Genomic DNA, 17,412 nt, shown 5'->3' with positions numbered 1-17,412 from the left:
TTAACTAACTTGCCTAGTTAAATAAATGTTTAAAAAAAACACTCAGACGAGTATTCTGAAATTGCAGTAGTCAGAGTTGAATTAATGAATGCACCCAAGGTGTATCCTGCTTCTATATGGGAAAAACGGGGTACACTATTAAGCAGATTTTTACAGACAATATATATTTTAATTATTCTGGACACTATATAAGTTTACAAGTTTTTGATTTCAGTGTAACATCAGTGTGACATCAAAAAGTCGATACAATTCAAACTAAATCTGTTTTGTCACTGCCCCCAAAAAATACCCACCATTTTAGAACTCCTAACTGTACTAAGAATACTTAGAATATTTGGAACTTATTGATCATCAGTTGCTATATCCAACAAAGAATCTAAGTGTTCCTACTTCACATATTTGCTAGGACATTGACATTGTGTATCATAGTCACACATATACCATATGGCCTATTTATGTGTTTTATTCAATTGATATAAACAATACATTTGGAAGCAACATCTAATTTTTATATACACATTCACATACTATAATAAATGGACAGGAAATCACACTATCAACCCAGCCTCTCTCAGGTATTACCCACTTCCCTTATAGTTAGTTCCCTGTTTTACAAGTCAATCAGAGCATCCTTTGTGGACTGAGTATTCCAGACCATTTCAAAACATGAGCATATTACCTGATATTTCAGACCCCCCCCACACACACACACACACACCCAAAAAAATCACAACTACGGCAGAGTAGCCCGACTATGTTTCCACAACGAAAGCCAATTGACTAATAATCGATTGTTATTTCATTGCAGTTCACCCAACATTATTAGGCTCTGCTAGAGTCTCCTCTGTTCCTTAAAATCACCCTGGAATAGGTCTGTTTTATAATCAACTGAATACAATTGAATATACAAAAAACAGCAGATATAACTAATGTATACATCTAAACCATTCCAGTTGCAAAGAGGAACCAGACAAGTGTGTCCATTTTCACCGTTGTTATTTACAGGCATCAAGTATACATGATGCTATCATAACATTATTCTCAATGCTGATGCCCCTTCGACCAATTAGAAAAGGACGGGATACAACATTTATTTCCATTCGTTGCTGTCGAAAAAGAAAACCCTGCGACTCTAATTTTTGCCCAATATGTTTACATTAATTATAAGTAGTCCCTTTTCACAGTATGTACTCAAATAGCTTCTGAAGTTTTGTTGCTTGTATGATCATTAATGGTACGGCTGTTTACATTTTGGAGATACAAGGTTTACTTACTGTACATCAGCGATGTTTTTGATATGATTAAAACTGACAAATCAGTCTTAACATCTTTCATTTGTCAATTTTTAGATTAAATATTTTGCGGATATGTGATGATAGTATAACAGGCCAGAGCTTTTGAGAGTATAGCTGTGTTCTGTGACAATGGGCATATCATTTTCAGTGCTCTGAATCCCAAATTTAACAGCACTAAAATGTCCATCTTTTCAAATATTCTGTATGTTGATTAATTGCAGGTAAAATGATTGTGGGACAGTTATTCAGCCCTTGTTGGTTACATCACAATGTCAACCACTCTGATCCCAGAGGCTACTGATCTTGTTATTGGCCAGTCCAAGACGCTTGACTTTTTCCCTCAAGGCTTCACGTTTCCGGCCAATCTCTGATTCCTCCTTCAGCATCTCGTCCAAGTCTTCTCTGTTCAGCAGGCCCAGCATCTCACTGGACAGGATCCTGGCTGACTCCTTCAGGATGAAGTAACGGATCAGCATGGGCACCTGGTCCGCCAGTCGCTGCACCACGATCTGAGAGAGAGGTAGGGCGGGAGGGAGAGGTAATGCGCGAGGGAGAGGACTAACGATTTAGATGTAAACATTAGTTTCGTCAAAGCTAGCGTGTGAACATCAGAACTAGTAAGCGATCGAGTTGTTATGGGTTAACTAGTGGGGGTTAATTAGCGACTTAAGAGTCAGCTATTTTAGCCACTACGGTTAGTAAAATTAAATGGGTTGGCTTAGATTAACAACACGCTGGGATTCGTACTGCTGCCGTCCTTACCAGCTCCACTTTTCATTCAAAATACAATCTGTCATCACTGGCGCTAGAGACGGCTGCCTGGCACAACTCCTCCTGCGCTCTTTAATCTACGTCTACTGACATTTGGATCTCCATGTTGTAACTAGTGTTGCGTTGTACCTCAAAGTATGAATTGAGGAGTTCAGGGTACTTGCTCCTGGTGTCATAACCTGAGCAGTCGGTTTCCCCTGGGGTTTCCTTCTGTGCTGGCGTCAGTGTTCGGGCAAAGATTTCATCCTGTGTGTACATCTGCATCTCCATCTCAAACTGCTCCTCGATCCTGTCCATCACAGTGGTTAACTGCTGTTTCTGGATGTCATCAATGTTGGTCTAGGAGATCAAACAAAGAGTAAGGATGTAGTATATATAAAAAATAAAACCTTTTTTTGGTAAAAACAACTAATTTCACGTAATAGGTGTAGAAACGGTTATTCACAAAATAAAATTACGTTAAAAACAAAAAAAATCATTTAGACGGATGAGCAGTGTGTATTGTGACAGATCATACCACAGTTGTTAATGTACCGTTACATTACCATTGAAAAACGCTGAAGGCAAGGATAATTCTCAAAGCTGTTTTTGGACACAACAAAAAAGTGCTTCTGCACCAGATCTGGAAAAACACATACAAATGCATACGTTAACGACTTAACATGTTTTCCCTTACCTCCACCACTAAGGTACTATTCCATTCCCTTACCTCCACCACTAAGGTACTATTCCATTCCCTTACCTCCACCACTAAGGTACTATTCCATTCCCTTACCTCCACCACTAAGGTACTATTCAATTACACCTTACCTCCACCACTAAGGTACAATTCCATTCCTTACCTCCACCACTAAGGTACTATTCCATTCCCTTACCTCCACCACTAAGGTACTATTCCATTCCCTTACCTCCACCACTAAGGTACTATTATTCCATTCCATTCCCTTACCTCCACCACTAAGGTACTATTCCATTCCCTTACCTCCACCACTAAGGTACTATTCCATTCCACCACTAAGGTACTATTCCATTCCCTTACCTCCACCACTAAGGTACTATTCCATTCCCTTACCTCCACCACTAAGGTACTATTCCATTCCCTTACCTCCACCACTAAGGTACTATTCCATTCCACCACTTACTATTCCATTCCCTTACCTCCACCACTAAGGTACTATTCCATTCCCTTACCTCCACCACTAAGGTACTATTCCATTCCCTTACCTCCACCACTAAGGTACTATTCCATTCCCTTACCTCCACCACTAAGGTACTATTCCATTCCCTTACCTCCACCACTAAGGTACTATTCCATTCCCTTACCTCCACCACTAAGGTACTATTCCATTCCCTTACCTCCACCACTAAGGTACTATTCCATTCCCCTTACCTCCACCACTAAGGTACTATTCAATTCCCTTACCTCCACCACTAAGGTACTATTCAATTACCTTACCTCCACCACTAAGGTACTATTCAATTACCTTACCTCCACCACTAAGGTACTATTCAATTACCTTACCTCCACCACTAAGGCACTATTCAATTACCTTACCTCCACCACTAAGGTACTATTCAATTACCTTACCTCCACCACTAAGGCACTATTCAATTACCTTACCTCCACCACTAAGGCACTATTCAATTACCTTACCTCCACCACTAAGGTACTATTCAATTACCTTCCACCACTAAGGTACTATTCAATTACCTTACCTCCACCACTAAGGTACTATTCAATCCACCCTAAGGTACTATTACCTCCACCACTAAGGTACTATTCAATTACCTTACCTCCACCACTAAGGCACTATTTCCTTACCTCCACCACTAAGGTACTATTCAATTACCTTACCTCCACTAAGGTACTATTCCATTCCCTTACCTCCACCACTAAGGTACTATTCATTCCCTTACCTCCGTCACTAAGGTACTATTCCATTCCCTTACCTCCGTCACTAAGGTACTATTCCATTCCCTTACCTCCGTCACTAAGGTACTATTCCATTCCCTTTCCATTCCATTCCCTTACCTCCGTCACTAAGGTACTATTCCATTCCCTTACCTCCGTCACTAAGGTACTATTCCATTCCCTTACCTCCGTCACTAAGGTACTATTCAATTACCTTACCTCCACCACTAAGGCACTATTCAATTACCTTACCTCCACCACTAAGGCACTATTCAATTACCTTACCTCCACCACTAAGGTACTATTCAATTACCTTACCTCCACCACTAAGGCACTATTCAATTACCTTACCTCCACCACTAAGGCACTATTCAATTACCTTACCTCCACCACTAAGGCACTATTCAATGTTGCTTTATTGGCATGACATTCAGGCATTATGTATTTCCAAAGCATCCAAAACATTTACAATTACAAGACATACAAATGGAAAGAAAAACATGAATGGGAGTGTTTGTTGTCTTCGACTAGCAGGGGGGTCTCTGGACAGCTGTGTCATTCACCTTCTACACCCAAACCCCCCACCACGGAGTGAGGATCAGTATCACGTGGAGGTAATTAAGTGTTTTGTGTGTTTAAAAAAATAAATATATCAAAAGTAAATAATGTAATGATGTACATCCAAAGAATAGCATGTGTGTGTGTTCTATCTAATGGTCACTCACTGTCCCTCAAGCTATGACATGATGAAATATTTTTTGCCAAATATTAGTGTATTAAAAACAAAATCAGTATAGTAAAAAATGAAGTGAAAGTACCTTTGATTTTCTGTAGTGTGTCCATAGCTGGATGTTTCAGTTCCCCCACCAGTTTCTGAACTACACTTTCAAATAAAGTGTAGTTATTGAAACCTGGAAGTTCTCGTCCTCTGTGCTTCTGGTCAAATTCATTGACCACATCTTGGGTCATTTTGTGGTCTAAATTGAGGGAAATGGAAGTTACTCATTTTTTGGGGGGTAAAATAAATTAAATAATGAGAAATAAATACTATTGTGTTACATTACTTATTGCGAATAAGAATTGATTTATGAGGGGGTGCATGCTTACACACTTACCAGCATTACATCTGTTTATAGTATAAGTACAAACCATGAATATTTGTGAAATAAAGTGAAAATAGTTATTCCTGTGCAATATCCCGACAATAACCTGTTTATCGATTTAAAATGGTGTACTTACAACCTGCCCTGGAGTGTCCAAGCTTTTCAAACCATTTTGCAAATATGTTTTGCATGTTAATGAATAGATTTTCATCGTTCTTCAACTCCCCTCTGCACAGCTGATCAATCTTGTAATTGAACTGTTTTATCACCTGAGGGGGGAAACAGACCACAGTAAATAGCCGGTGATGTGTTTTTAAAAAAAACAACTTTACAGACTCAAGCTTTTATTTTATTTGAAAATGAATCGGCTCCTGATTCATACTGATACAACTTTATATTAATGATGACAGCTGATAAGTTGAGTGATTACTCACCTCAATAAGGTACTTCCTCTTCCCTACAGGATCCACGGGAGGACCACCCTCATACTTAGTCAATTCCGTCTGATAAACCCACAGCTGCTGTTTTATCTGATCAGACATCTGTGGCATGGATTTCTGAAAGACAAAAAAAAAAAAACACGGTTTCATCTGATATATAACATTATTGTCATTCAAGAAGCCTTAAAACCTGTTGGTGCTAGGGGATATTTTCATTTTTGGAAAAATAACATTCCCAAATTAAACGGGATATTTTATCAGGACAAGATGCTAGAATATGCATATAATTGACAGTTTAGGATAGAAAACACTCTAAAGTTTCCAAAACTGTAAAAATATTGTCTGTGAGTATAAAGCCTGAGAAAAATCCAATCCGGAAGTGACTCATCTTTTGAAAGCGCTGCGTTCCGATGCGTCCCTATTGAGCTGTGAATGCCCTATCAACCAGCTTACGCTTTCTACGTATTCCCCAAGGTGTCTACAGCATTGTGACGTAGTTTTACGCATTTATGTTGAAGAATACCGGTAGGCGGCTTCATTGGGCAAGTGGTCACCTGATGCTCCCAGAGGAATTCTCGGGTAAAATACAGAGGTAGCCATTATTCCAAACGCTTCTACTGAGAAACCAATTGTCCCGGTTGATATATTATCGAATAGATATTTGAAAAACCCCTTGAGGATTGATTATAGACAACGTTTGCCATGTTTCTGTCGATATTATGGAGCTAATTTGGAATATTTTTGGCGTTGTCGTGACCGCAATTTCCGTTCGATTTCTCAGCCAAACGTGAAGAACAAACAGAGCTATTTCGCCTACAAAAATAATATTTGGGGAAAAAATTAACTTTGGCTATCTACCTGGGAGTCTCGTGAGTGAAAACAACATCCGAAGATCATCAAAGGTAAACGATTTAATTTGATTGCTTTTCTGTTTTTCGTGACAAGGTTGCCTGCTGCTAGCAAGGCATAATGCTATGCTAGGCTATCGATAAACTTACACAAATGCTTGTCTAGCTTTGGCTGTAAAGCATATTTTGAAAATTAACAAAAGGCTAAGCTGTGTTCCAATATATTTCACTTGTGATTTTCATCAATAAGAATATATTCTAGGAAGATTTATGTCCGTTGCGTTATGCTAATTAGTGTCAGATGATGACAACGGTCCCGTTCAAGGGATGGAGTGTCACTAGAGGTTAAGCACCTATTCTGGTTGCTACTGCCCCCTAGGGATGGGATGTGGAAGTGTTCTATCTAACTGTGATCCTAAGCAAATAACTACCTCCATTCCAAACTAGAATGCATGAGGGACAAATGATTAGAAGTTGGCCTAACTTGGATGTGGTTGACCAGGGTTTGGGTGAGTCTAGCGGCTAGGCACTTGGTGGTTACCCTTTCTTCATCCAGGAGGGAGCTATACATTGAAAAAGAGAGAGACAAGATCTAGTGGAAGAACATCCATTGTAACTTGAGTGTCAAGAGGTCGAGAAACAGTTAAACGGTTCACCTGAATTCGTCGTGATTTTCGAAGAAGTCCCTCTCCTCCTCAATGGCGTCATTTATGGTGACGCCATCGTTAATTTGTTTCTGACCACGACATTTCACAATAACGTAGCCCATATTGAGAGGGATGATTTTATTGCGAACAATGTCCAACACGTCCTTCTCTGTTCCCTTGTCAATCAGGTCTGGCTTCGTCAGAATGGCTGTAAGACAGAAAAAGACACAAATAAAGAAAACATTACTCTTAGAACAACAACAACACATTGAAGACATTTCAGTGCAAATAAACCGTCCCTGTAGTATGTTGTTATTATTTAGTCTACTTTATATGATTTCTTTACCCAGAGTTCTTGTGCCTTCAGGATCCACTTCTTTGGCCATTTTCAGAGCTTCTGTTGTTGCTATGTCAACATTGCATGGCACCACCACCAAGTTAATGGTTTTTTGTTTTGATAATATTTTCAGAATGAGATGTTTAATCTAGAGAGAAAAGCCAGAAGACATGACTGGTGTGGTTTTGTTTTATCAATCTTGGTAATGTCACTTTTTATTGATGTTTTAATGTGACAGATGTTTTATGTATTGATATGTCGATCACACTACTTGAATCGAAAAAAGATTGGCTAAAATCCGAAAGTGATCAAAATCAAGTCTCACTTGGGCTCCAATGTCTTCTGGTTGTCCTTGTACTGGTACCCTGGCGATCCCAGGTAAGTCTATCAGAGTCAGGTCACACACTGAAGAGGACATGATCTTCAAACTGATCAGTTCATCACATATCCCCACTCCCTCTCCTGCTAACTCGTTCTGGGCTGTTAAATCATATTGAAGAAATATGTACAGTGGGGGAAAAAAGTATTTAGTCAGCCACCATAATTTGCAAATAAATTCATTAAAAATCATACAATGTGATTTTCTGGATTTTTTTTCCTCATTTTGTCTGCCATAGTTGAAGTGTACCTCTGATGAAAATTTACAGGCCTCTCATCTTTTTAAGTGGGAGAACTTGCACAATTGGTGGCTGACTAAATACTTTTTTGCCCCACTGTATGTACACTAGAACCTCAACGGTACAGTCAGTTATGGATTGACTAGACAAACTAGCAGGCACGATCGAACTGGGACTATTTTTTTATTTTTTTAACTCAACAAAAGCATAATTACTGTCGTCTACAGACCAATGTAAATGTTGTTTACATGTACTAAACACATTGTATATGTTCAAGATCTGGCTAAATGATCAGAAAATGCATGTAAATATGCAATACATCGTTTCTACAAGAGTTTATGCTGTTTTTTTAAAGTAGATTATACAAATAGTAACATTTAATCTAACCTTCTTTAACGTGTCCCGCGACTTCTGAGGGGTCACCAATATTAATACGTTTGTCTCTGTATGAGATGACAGCCTTCCACGCCACACCGCTGACATAACAGAGTCTGAGTTCCAGTGGACACCTGGTGACAATACCTGGAAATTGAACATGAAATTACAATACAACCAACGCTATATATATAAAAAAAAAAGTTTTCTGGTGAGCATTGATCTGTGCAGGGGCAGACTGAAAAAATCATTCAGGCTGGGAATTTGACTCCATCCCAAGCCACCCTGTTCACGCAAACCACCAGAACACTAATTTTGTAGGCTAACCCTATTTGTTGATGTAACGGGTACCAAACTGGTTATACATTTGGCCACTATGTTCATCTGGGAAGAAAGTTATCCACATTACAAAATACAAACATTTGGGACTTACCAACAAGTAGCCTATCTGAACAAGGAGTTTTTAAGGTAATGTATGTGCTATGGGTGCACCCTCATAAACTCTCTAGGAATACACCAATCATAGCACAAGGCTAGACACACAAAACAAATCCTTGGACTGAGGACGGGCAAAATAATGAAATGGATTTTCAGTTCTCTCTCTCTCTCTGCACATCTAGTTTCTCTCTCTCTCTGCACATCTAGGTGCTCACTCTCTCTGCACATCTAGTTGCTCTCTCTCTGCACATCTAGGTGCTCTCTCTCTCTGCACATCTAGGTGCTCTCTCTCTCTGCACATCTAGGTGCTCTCTCTCTGCACATCTAGTTTTCTCTCTCTCTGCACATCTAGTTGCTCTCTCTGCACATCTAGGTGTTCTCTCTCTCTCTCTCTGCACATCTAGTTGCTCTCTCTCTGCACATCTAGGTGCTCTCTCTCTCTGCACATCTAGTTGCTCTCTCTCTGCACATCTAGTTGCTCTCTCTCTGCACATCTAGTTGCTCTCTCTCTGCACATCTAGGTGTTCTCTCTCTCTCTCTGCACATCTAGTTGCTCTCTCTCTGCACATCTAGGTGCTCTCTCTCTGCACATCTAGGTGCTCTCTCTCTGCACATCTAGGTGCTCTCTCTCTGCACATCTAGGTGCTCTCTCTCTCTGCACATCTAGTTGCTCTCTCTCTCTGCACATCTAGGTGCTCTCTCTCTCTGCACATCTAGGTGCTCTCTCTCTCTGCACATCTAGTTCTCTCTCTCTGCACATCTAGTTGCTCTCTCTCTCTGCACATCTAGTTGCTCTCTCTCTCTGCACATCTAGTTGCTCTCTCTCTCTGCACATCTAGTTGCTCTCTCTCTCTGCACATCTAGTTGCTCTCTCTCTCTGCACATCTAGTTGCTCTCTCTCTCTGCACATCTAGTTGCTCTGCAGAAAGAGATTAACATTGTAAATAACTTAAACTTGATTTACTTGTGCAGTCATCGATTTGTATGTCCCTCCCTGATTACAGTCCTACTGATAATCTCATAATAAAGCACATATTAATCTAAAATCATAGCCTCCATGTTTAGGTTTGTGCTCTGAAGGTTCCTGCTCTGAGTCTGACTCTGAACTGACCACCATCTCCACGTTCTGCAGGAGCACCTGAAGCTCTAGTGCTGCTGCTGCTTCCTTCCTTCCACCTTTAAAGAAAAGACTATTATCATACTCACTATCATTAGTGTATCAGTAGGCTACATTAAGAGTGGTCTCTTTAATTTGGAGTGGTCTCTTTTAATTTGGAGTGGTCTCTTTTAATTTGGAGTGGTCTCTTAATTTGGAGTGGTCTCTTTTAATTTGGAGTGGTCTCTTTTAATTTGGAGTGGTCTCTTTTAATTTGGAGTGGTCTCTTTTAATTTGGAGTGGTCTCTTTTAATTTGGAGTGGTCTCTTAATTTGGAGTGGTCTCTTTAATTTGGAGTGGTCTCTTTAATTTGGAGTGGTCTCTTTTAATTTGGAGTGGTCTCTTTTAATTTGGAGTGGTCTCTTTTAATTTGGAGTGGTCTCTTTAATTTGGAGTGGTCTCTTTTAATTTGGAGTGGTCTCTTTAATTTGGAGTGGTCTCTTTTAATTTGGAGTGGTCTCTTTTAATTTGGAGTGGTCTCTTTTAATTTGGAGTGGTCTCTTTTAATTTGGAGTGGTCTCTTTTAATTTGGAGTGGTCTCTTTAATTTGGAGTGGTCTCTTTAATTTGGAGTGGTCTCTTTTAATTTGGAGTGGTCTCTTTTAATTTGGAGTGGTCTCTTTAATTTGGAGTGGTCTCTTTAATTTGGAGTGGTCTCTTTTAATTTGGAGTGGTCTCTTTAATTTGGAGTGGTCTCTTTAATTTGGAGTGGTCACTTTTAATTTCTCCCAGAGCTGTATATGATTGTAGTAACTTGTAATGCTGGTCTTTGTCATTGTCTGTGCTGTGTCACACAAGCTACTGTGTTACGTTCATGATGTTTTATGGTTAGGTTACTGTAGCCTGTTTCTCTGTACAGTGGATGTGCACTTTCCCTAGTTCATGTGACATGAGTCATGACCTAATGCTGGCAAGTCCATAGTCTAGGTTGACTCTTTTTTACTAGTTGAAACATATTGCCTTCAATGTCATATTATGATCGCTATGTTGCACTCATTGCTATGATATAATTCCTCCACGGAGACGTCAAACGTGCAAACTGTTTAGTCTACCGGCCGTTGTATCACTATTATTAGCTAGGCTACTTAGTTAGACATGCTGGGTGTGTGTGTGTGTCAGGGGTTTAGCTAGTGTTTTTGACTGACCTGGTCCCTTACTGGCAAACATGTCACTTATTTTGCAGCGTCTGTGGCAAGGGCCTTTCTCTTTTTTTATATTCTTTCCCTCTGCTCCACCGTTCCTCTTCTGACCGTCCATTTCGCCGTGCGACTTGTCTAAAATGTTATCCGTAGAGAGGCAGGTAGACCGTAGACCGTTGGCTATGTGCGTTGCGGAGAGACCGGATGTCATTTTTGGTGCGGGGACACTGCAGCGAGATTCGCGCCTGATGCGTGGATTCTAGTCGCGCCTGAGGCGTGGATTCTCTGTCAACTCATTTTTTATTTTTTTATTTGACCTTTATTTAACTAGGCAAGTCAGTTAAGAACAAATTCTTATTTTCAATGACGGCCTAGGAACAGACAAGGGGCAGCTGGCAGGGGCAGCTCCTTCTCTATCCCAATGGATCTCAGGTAGTCTATTCCTGCTTGCTATATTATTGCTGGTTAAGTTGACAATTCACAAAACGACCCTCAGGCCACCGGGAAATGTCCCGGTGGTCACGACGGCCAGTCCGCCGTTGGATCTGTGTCAGGTCTTGTGGAATTGCTATTTGAAGTGGGGACAACAGTATACCACTGTCAGGGCAGCCAGGAGGGATAAATGGACAGCAGAAGTAAGTCAATGCACCAGTATTAAAAACTAGTTTCAAAAGTTTGTTGTTTTATTAAATTAAGTATTTCAAGTGTCATAGTATATCCTTGTTGGTTAACAATGTCACAAGGATAATCTAGTTTAATTTATAACAAAGCTTTTTTTGTCAAAATAGACCAACAACAAAACGAAGAAATATCGGCAAAAAAAAATTAACATTCACTCAAGTAATGGAACAGTTTGGATAACTGGATCGCTATATAGCCTATAGTTCCATAATAACATTAGACGCCACAGAACAGAGTATCTTACCATTCCCTCTGGGCAGTGCCACCCCAGATAGGGCCTCAAGCACAGAGCTCTTTCCTGAACTCTGGTCTCCCACCACAGCAATGGATGGCAGGGGCAGGTCCTTCTCTATCCCAATGGATCTCAGGTAGTCTATTAAGTCAATGTAGGGCCTGACCCGCTCAACCATCTGGTCCTGGAATTGTCCACTTGTTGGTTCACTGGAAAAAAGCATTTTAAAGCAATGAAATGTGCTTCTACATCTGCATTGCTTGCTTGCTTGTTTGGGGGGGTTTTAAGCTGGGTTTCTGTATAAGCACTTTGTGACATCGGTTGATGTAAAAAAAAAAAAAAAAAAAAAAAAAAAAAAAGGGCTTTATAAATACATTTGATTGGTTGATTGAAATGATGAATGATTATTTTAAATGACCAATGTATGGCTAAATAGATTTCTCTAATTGAAACGTGCAGAAAGGAACTATAACATGTTCTATTAATTACACTTAGATTTACACACTTTCACACTGTTTACTTAATATATGCATGAATAATTATCATGGACCAAAGGTTGAATCCTTTTGCCAAATGCAGGTATTCAAAAAATTCAGCCGACGTATTATTGCGTGAAAAAATGTAGTTACACATGCAGATTTAAAAAAAAAAATTTTTTTTAAATAAATTAGTTTTCAGAATATCTTCAAATTTTGTGAGCAATACAGTGTTTCTGTACATTGTTACGGTGCCTAAAGAAGTTAGAAATGAAGCCAGTATGTCATTGTCACAACCTGCAATAACGTTACACCTGATCCATCCTCATGATCTGTCTATTTATCATTTGCTTGTTTATTATCCTTTCCCTCTCACAACAATATATCATCAAATCACATTCTACATTTAGATTATGACTGTTTACTGTTGTCATTTATGTATATGCCCAGTTCCTAAACTTAGAATTTGTATCAACAAAATCATATAAAATATCAAAATATTGTACACAAGAACTATTCAACAAGTGGTTTGGATTAGTTTTAAAATAATCTCACCTCATTTTTTAAAAATCGAATTGCCAAGGAAACAACAACAAAAAAAGTTAATACGAGTATGTTCTCTTGGATGAAATCACTTCTATGAAAACGATATGCTCAATCACATGTGTTTTTGTCCTGAATACCCATAAACCTCAGCGTAGTTGGGATATTGTTCCAAAGTGCTTGCACACCACCCATTCTTTTTCCTGATTGCTGATGGTGATATCCTCGGAGTTGTAAAATAATCTTGGTGGCATTCTAGGACATTCTACTTACACCAACGGTCAAACTTGCAAATTGAAGTAGTTTGGGTGTCAGGTAAATATTTAGAAGTTTGTCCCCCCCTAAAAAAAATATGTGCTGTCTGTTTTCTACTTCCAAAGTGATCGCTAATAAGTTTACAAGAACAAAATACTTTTTTTTTTTTAAACGGAATTTAAAGGGGCATTAAGCAAAAATAAACAAAGAAACGTGGTAAAAGAAACGGTCTATCTCCAAGTCATAAACATCCGTTTGAGTCCCAGAATTAACTAAAAACTGTAAATTGGATAACTTTTGTCATGAAGTCAGCATTTATTTTTTTAACGAGAATGTCTGAGATTTAAGGAATCGATGACGTCTCCACTTTCCTTGGCATATTTGATGGTTAGGTTTTGATTTCAATAACGCCCAATAACATGGTAACACAAAGCTACTTGTATTTGTAAAATTGTCAGTTTATAGACTTGGATTGGATTATACTCAAAATCAAAAATTCCCCAAAATTCTCTTCTCGGTCAAATTTCTTAATGAGGAAGAAGAAAATCAAGGCGAAATCAGTCAGTTCAACATTTCAGATCCCTGGTGGAGAAAGGAAACAGTGAGTGGACGTAACTTTTATCTCTATAGGAAGAGCCAATCAGATCATCAGTCTCTCTGATCAACTCAGCAACAATAAAGGCTTTACATAACAGTTTCAGTTGGCAACATTTTGAAGAATGCAATCGATATAAACCGTAATCATTTTAGAACCATCCGACATTTATTGATATCTATAAACTGTATGGCTGCTTCACTGACATTCTCACCTACATTCACCTTCGTCAGTTAAAATTTGTCTCATAAAAAATGTGTTTCTTAATGTATTTTGTGTGTTTTTGCCATCTTTAGCAAAAAAAAAAAAAAAAACATTCTTTTTCAATTTTCAAAAGCCTGTGATATTGAATGAAGTGCCCTTTAATATAGACCACATGAACAATTCAATAAATCAGATTGTGTTATATGAATAAAGACTTGCTAATTCATAATTTTGACATATCTTCTAGGATGATTTTAATCCACCTAGCCCCAAAATTTCTCCAATAAAGCAACCATGTCCCTCATTTTAAGGTCTACCCTGTTACGTGAACTGAACTCTTGTTTTAATATGGTGAATAGTTTTTTTTCTCCAAAAGAAACATTGAATATCTAATAATCAAATCATGGTGTAGAAGCAGGTGAGCTGGTTCTACTCTGTCTGGTGTTTTGTGGTGGAAAACTGAGCAAGTTGAGCATAACACATCAACCCTGTTAACCATAGATAGACAGGATAGAAACGTTTCTAACTATTTGTATATTTTTTTTGTGAAGCTTGTATTCAATTGCCCCTCTCTGTTGCACACAACAAGCTTGCATTCCCCCTGTCACAAAGGGGATTTAAGGCTGATTTAGGATTATTTCAATCCCTATTACTTTAATAGGCCCTTACTATATATATATATATATATATATATATATTTTTTTTTAACATCTTAAGATGTGATTTTTATTAAGTTGAACATGTGCTCTTTATGACAGAATGTTAAAATGAGGTGAAATGACATGTGCTCTTTATGACAGAATGTTAAAATGAGGTGAAATGACGTGCTCTTTATGACAGAATGTTAAAATGAGTTGAAATAACATGTGCTCTTTATGACAATCCTACAACATTTAATTTAAAAGTGCATGGTAATGTACAGAACAGCACACTCAAGTACAGTTTCATTGAGTACTGGCTTAAATGAATGAACACCAGAGAGAATGCATTATGGGCTTTTATTTATTATTGATTAATTTTATTAAATAGTTTGGGCTATGGTCTCATCTCCGAAGGAATGCTCCTCGGGGCCAAATGCTGATGACAGTTAGCCCGAAACCACCCCCCAACATAAATAACTTACTCACTAAGGGGAATGGACACGTGGAGCAACAGTTGGATCTGAAGATTTAAAGACAATGATAATTAGATGTAAAACAGATGCATGTGAAGAATAGACCGTGACACTGATGATGATATGTTTGTATTCATTCCCACTACGCCTGTAGAATAGGAAACAAAGGGAATCATGTTATGCTGAATGACAATGAGCACTCAGACCAGCCCACCGGATTGAACTTTCGTAAAACTACATTAAAAAATAATTCTGACATGTGATATGTGATCATATGAGCATAATGACACATTGAAAGAATTAAGTAATAATAACTTTGAAAAGACGCAAGTCAGCATTCCAGCAACGACAGATAGCAGCATAGTAAATCCATAAAAACATTATACCTTCAACTGTAAGTTTATGAAAATGTACAGTATGAATGACTCGAGTAATAAACCAGAAATGATATACCGCTCAAACTTTCTTCACATTCTTTGTCTTTATGTTTGTTGACTTCATTATAAAAATAAAATAAAATGTAATATTATTTGTCACATGCGTCGAATACAACAGGTGTTTCACCTTACAGTGAAATGCCTAGTCCTTAACCAACAATGTTTAAGAAAAATAAGAGTTAAGACAAAAAATATTCACTGAATAAATTAAAGTAAAAAATAAAAGAGGAAAAGAATCAGGAGTCTTATGTCTGGGGGTAGAAGCTATTCAAAAAGCCTCTTGGTCATAGACTTGGCGCTCCTGTACCGCTTGCAGTGTGGTAGCAGAGAGAACAGTCTATGACTAGGGTGGCTTCAAATCAAATCAAATTTTATTTGCCACATACACATGGTTAGCAAATGTTAATGTGAATGTAGCGAAATGCTTGTGCTTCTAGTTCCAACCGTGCAGTAATATCTAACAAGTAATCTAACATTTTCACAACAACTAACTTATACACACAAGTGTAAAGGAATGAATAATAAAGAATGGTATAGAGTACATATATACATATGAGATGAGTAATGTAGGCTATGAATGAGTAGATGGTACAGTACAGTATATACATATGAGATGAGTAATGTAAGGTAAGTAAACAAGATGCAGTAGATGGTATAGAGTACAGTATATACATATGAGATGAGTAATGTAGGGTATGTAAACATTATATAAAGTGGCCTTATTTAAAGTGACTAGTGATACATTTATTACATCCAATGTTTTATTATTAAAGTGGCTAGAGATTTGAGTCAGTATGTTGGCAGCAGCCACTCAATGTTAGTGATGGCTGTTTAACAGTCTGATGGCCTTGAGATAGAAGCTCTTTTTCAGTCTCTCGGTCCCAGCTTTGATGCACCTGTACTGACCTCGCCTTCTGGATGATAGCGGGCTGAACACGCAGTGGCTCGGCTGGTTGTTGTCCTTGATGATCTTTTTGGCCTTCCTGTGACATCGGGTGGTGCAGGTGTCCTGGAGGGCAGGTAGTTTTTCCCCGGTGATGCGTTGTGCAGACCTCACTACCCTCTGGAGAGTCTTGCGGTTATGGGCGGACCAGTTGCCGTACCATCAAAGAGAAAGGAAATCATAAATGTCCACCTATTTATACACAGTGCATTCGGAAAGTATTCAGACCCCTTGACTTTTTCCAGATTTTGTTACGTTACAGCCTTACTCTAAAAGGAATTAAATTGTTTGTCTTTCTCATCAATCTACACAGAATACCACATGAAGGCAAAGGAAAAACAGATTTTTTTCAATTTTAGAAAAAATTGCAATCACACTGCACACTGCCCTTTCCCATCTAGACAAAATGAATACATATTTAACAATGCTGTTCATTGACTATAGCTCAGCATTCAACACCATAGCTCATCATTAAGCTTGAGGCTGTGGATCTGAACCCCGCCCTGTGCAATTGGGTCTTGGATTTCCTGACGGGCCGTCCCCCAGGTGGTGAAGATAGGAAACGACATCTCCACTTCGCTGATCCTCAACATTGTGGCCTCACAAGAGTGCGTGCTCAGCCCCTTCCTGTACTAACCTGTTCACCCATGACTGCGTGGCCATGCATGCCTCCAACTCAGGTGAAGGAGTGGTGCTTTGTCCAGATGGAGGTATGCTAACTTGTGTCACTGGCATAGAGGGCGTTGGCGGAGCGGCCTGTCTCCCGTGCTCCGTGTTGGCTGTTGACCCCGGAGCCTCCGGGGACTGTGTGCCATGCTGTACCAGAGGAGCAGATTGGGAAAGAAAGGCAGACAG

The 17,412-nt window shown here is 38.9% G+C and overlaps 1 protein-coding gene across 3 annotated transcripts; it reads right to left on the bottom strand.

The window, feature by feature from the left end:
• Positions 1-447: 447 nt before the first annotated feature.
• On the bottom strand, positions 448-13,344 carry LOC112262501 (interferon-induced GTP-binding protein Mx2-like). 3 transcript variants are annotated; one of them, XM_024438117.2, is made up of 13 exons: positions 13,022-13,340; positions 12,003-12,199; positions 8,358-8,492; positions 7,679-7,833; positions 7,363-7,501; positions 7,026-7,224; positions 6,854-6,932; positions 5,516-5,638; positions 5,218-5,350; positions 4,797-4,955; positions 2,612-2,688; positions 2,196-2,405; positions 448-1,804 (listed from the first exon to the last, which is right to left on the bottom strand). In XM_024438117.2, the coding sequence occupies exons 1-13, from the start codon at positions 13,024-13,026 to the stop codon at positions 1,568-1,570; spliced, it is 1,848 nt and encodes a 615-aa protein (XP_024293885.1). In that variant the 5' UTR covers positions 13,027-13,340; the 3' UTR covers positions 448-1,567. The 3 variants fall into 3 exon arrangements, with proteins under 3 accessions (XP_024293885.1, XP_042187175.1, XP_024293886.1); XM_042331241.1 differs by lacking the exons at positions 12,003-12,199; positions 13,022-13,340 and adding an exon at positions 11,084-11,234; XM_024438118.2 differs by lacking the exons at positions 7,363-7,501; positions 7,679-7,833 and having other exon boundaries at positions 13,022-13,344.
• Between the last annotated feature and the right edge of the window lie 4,068 nt (positions 13,345-17,412).

Source organism: Oncorhynchus tshawytscha, linkage group LG12 (assembly GCF_018296145.1).
Source record: "Oncorhynchus tshawytscha isolate Ot180627B linkage group LG12, Otsh_v2.0, whole genome shotgun sequence".
In the NCBI taxonomy this organism is placed as follows: Eukaryota; Metazoa; Chordata; class Actinopteri; order Salmoniformes; family Salmonidae; genus Oncorhynchus; species Oncorhynchus tshawytscha.
Note: the sequence above shows the minus strand (reverse complement) of the source record. Positions and strands in the feature narration are given on the sequence as shown.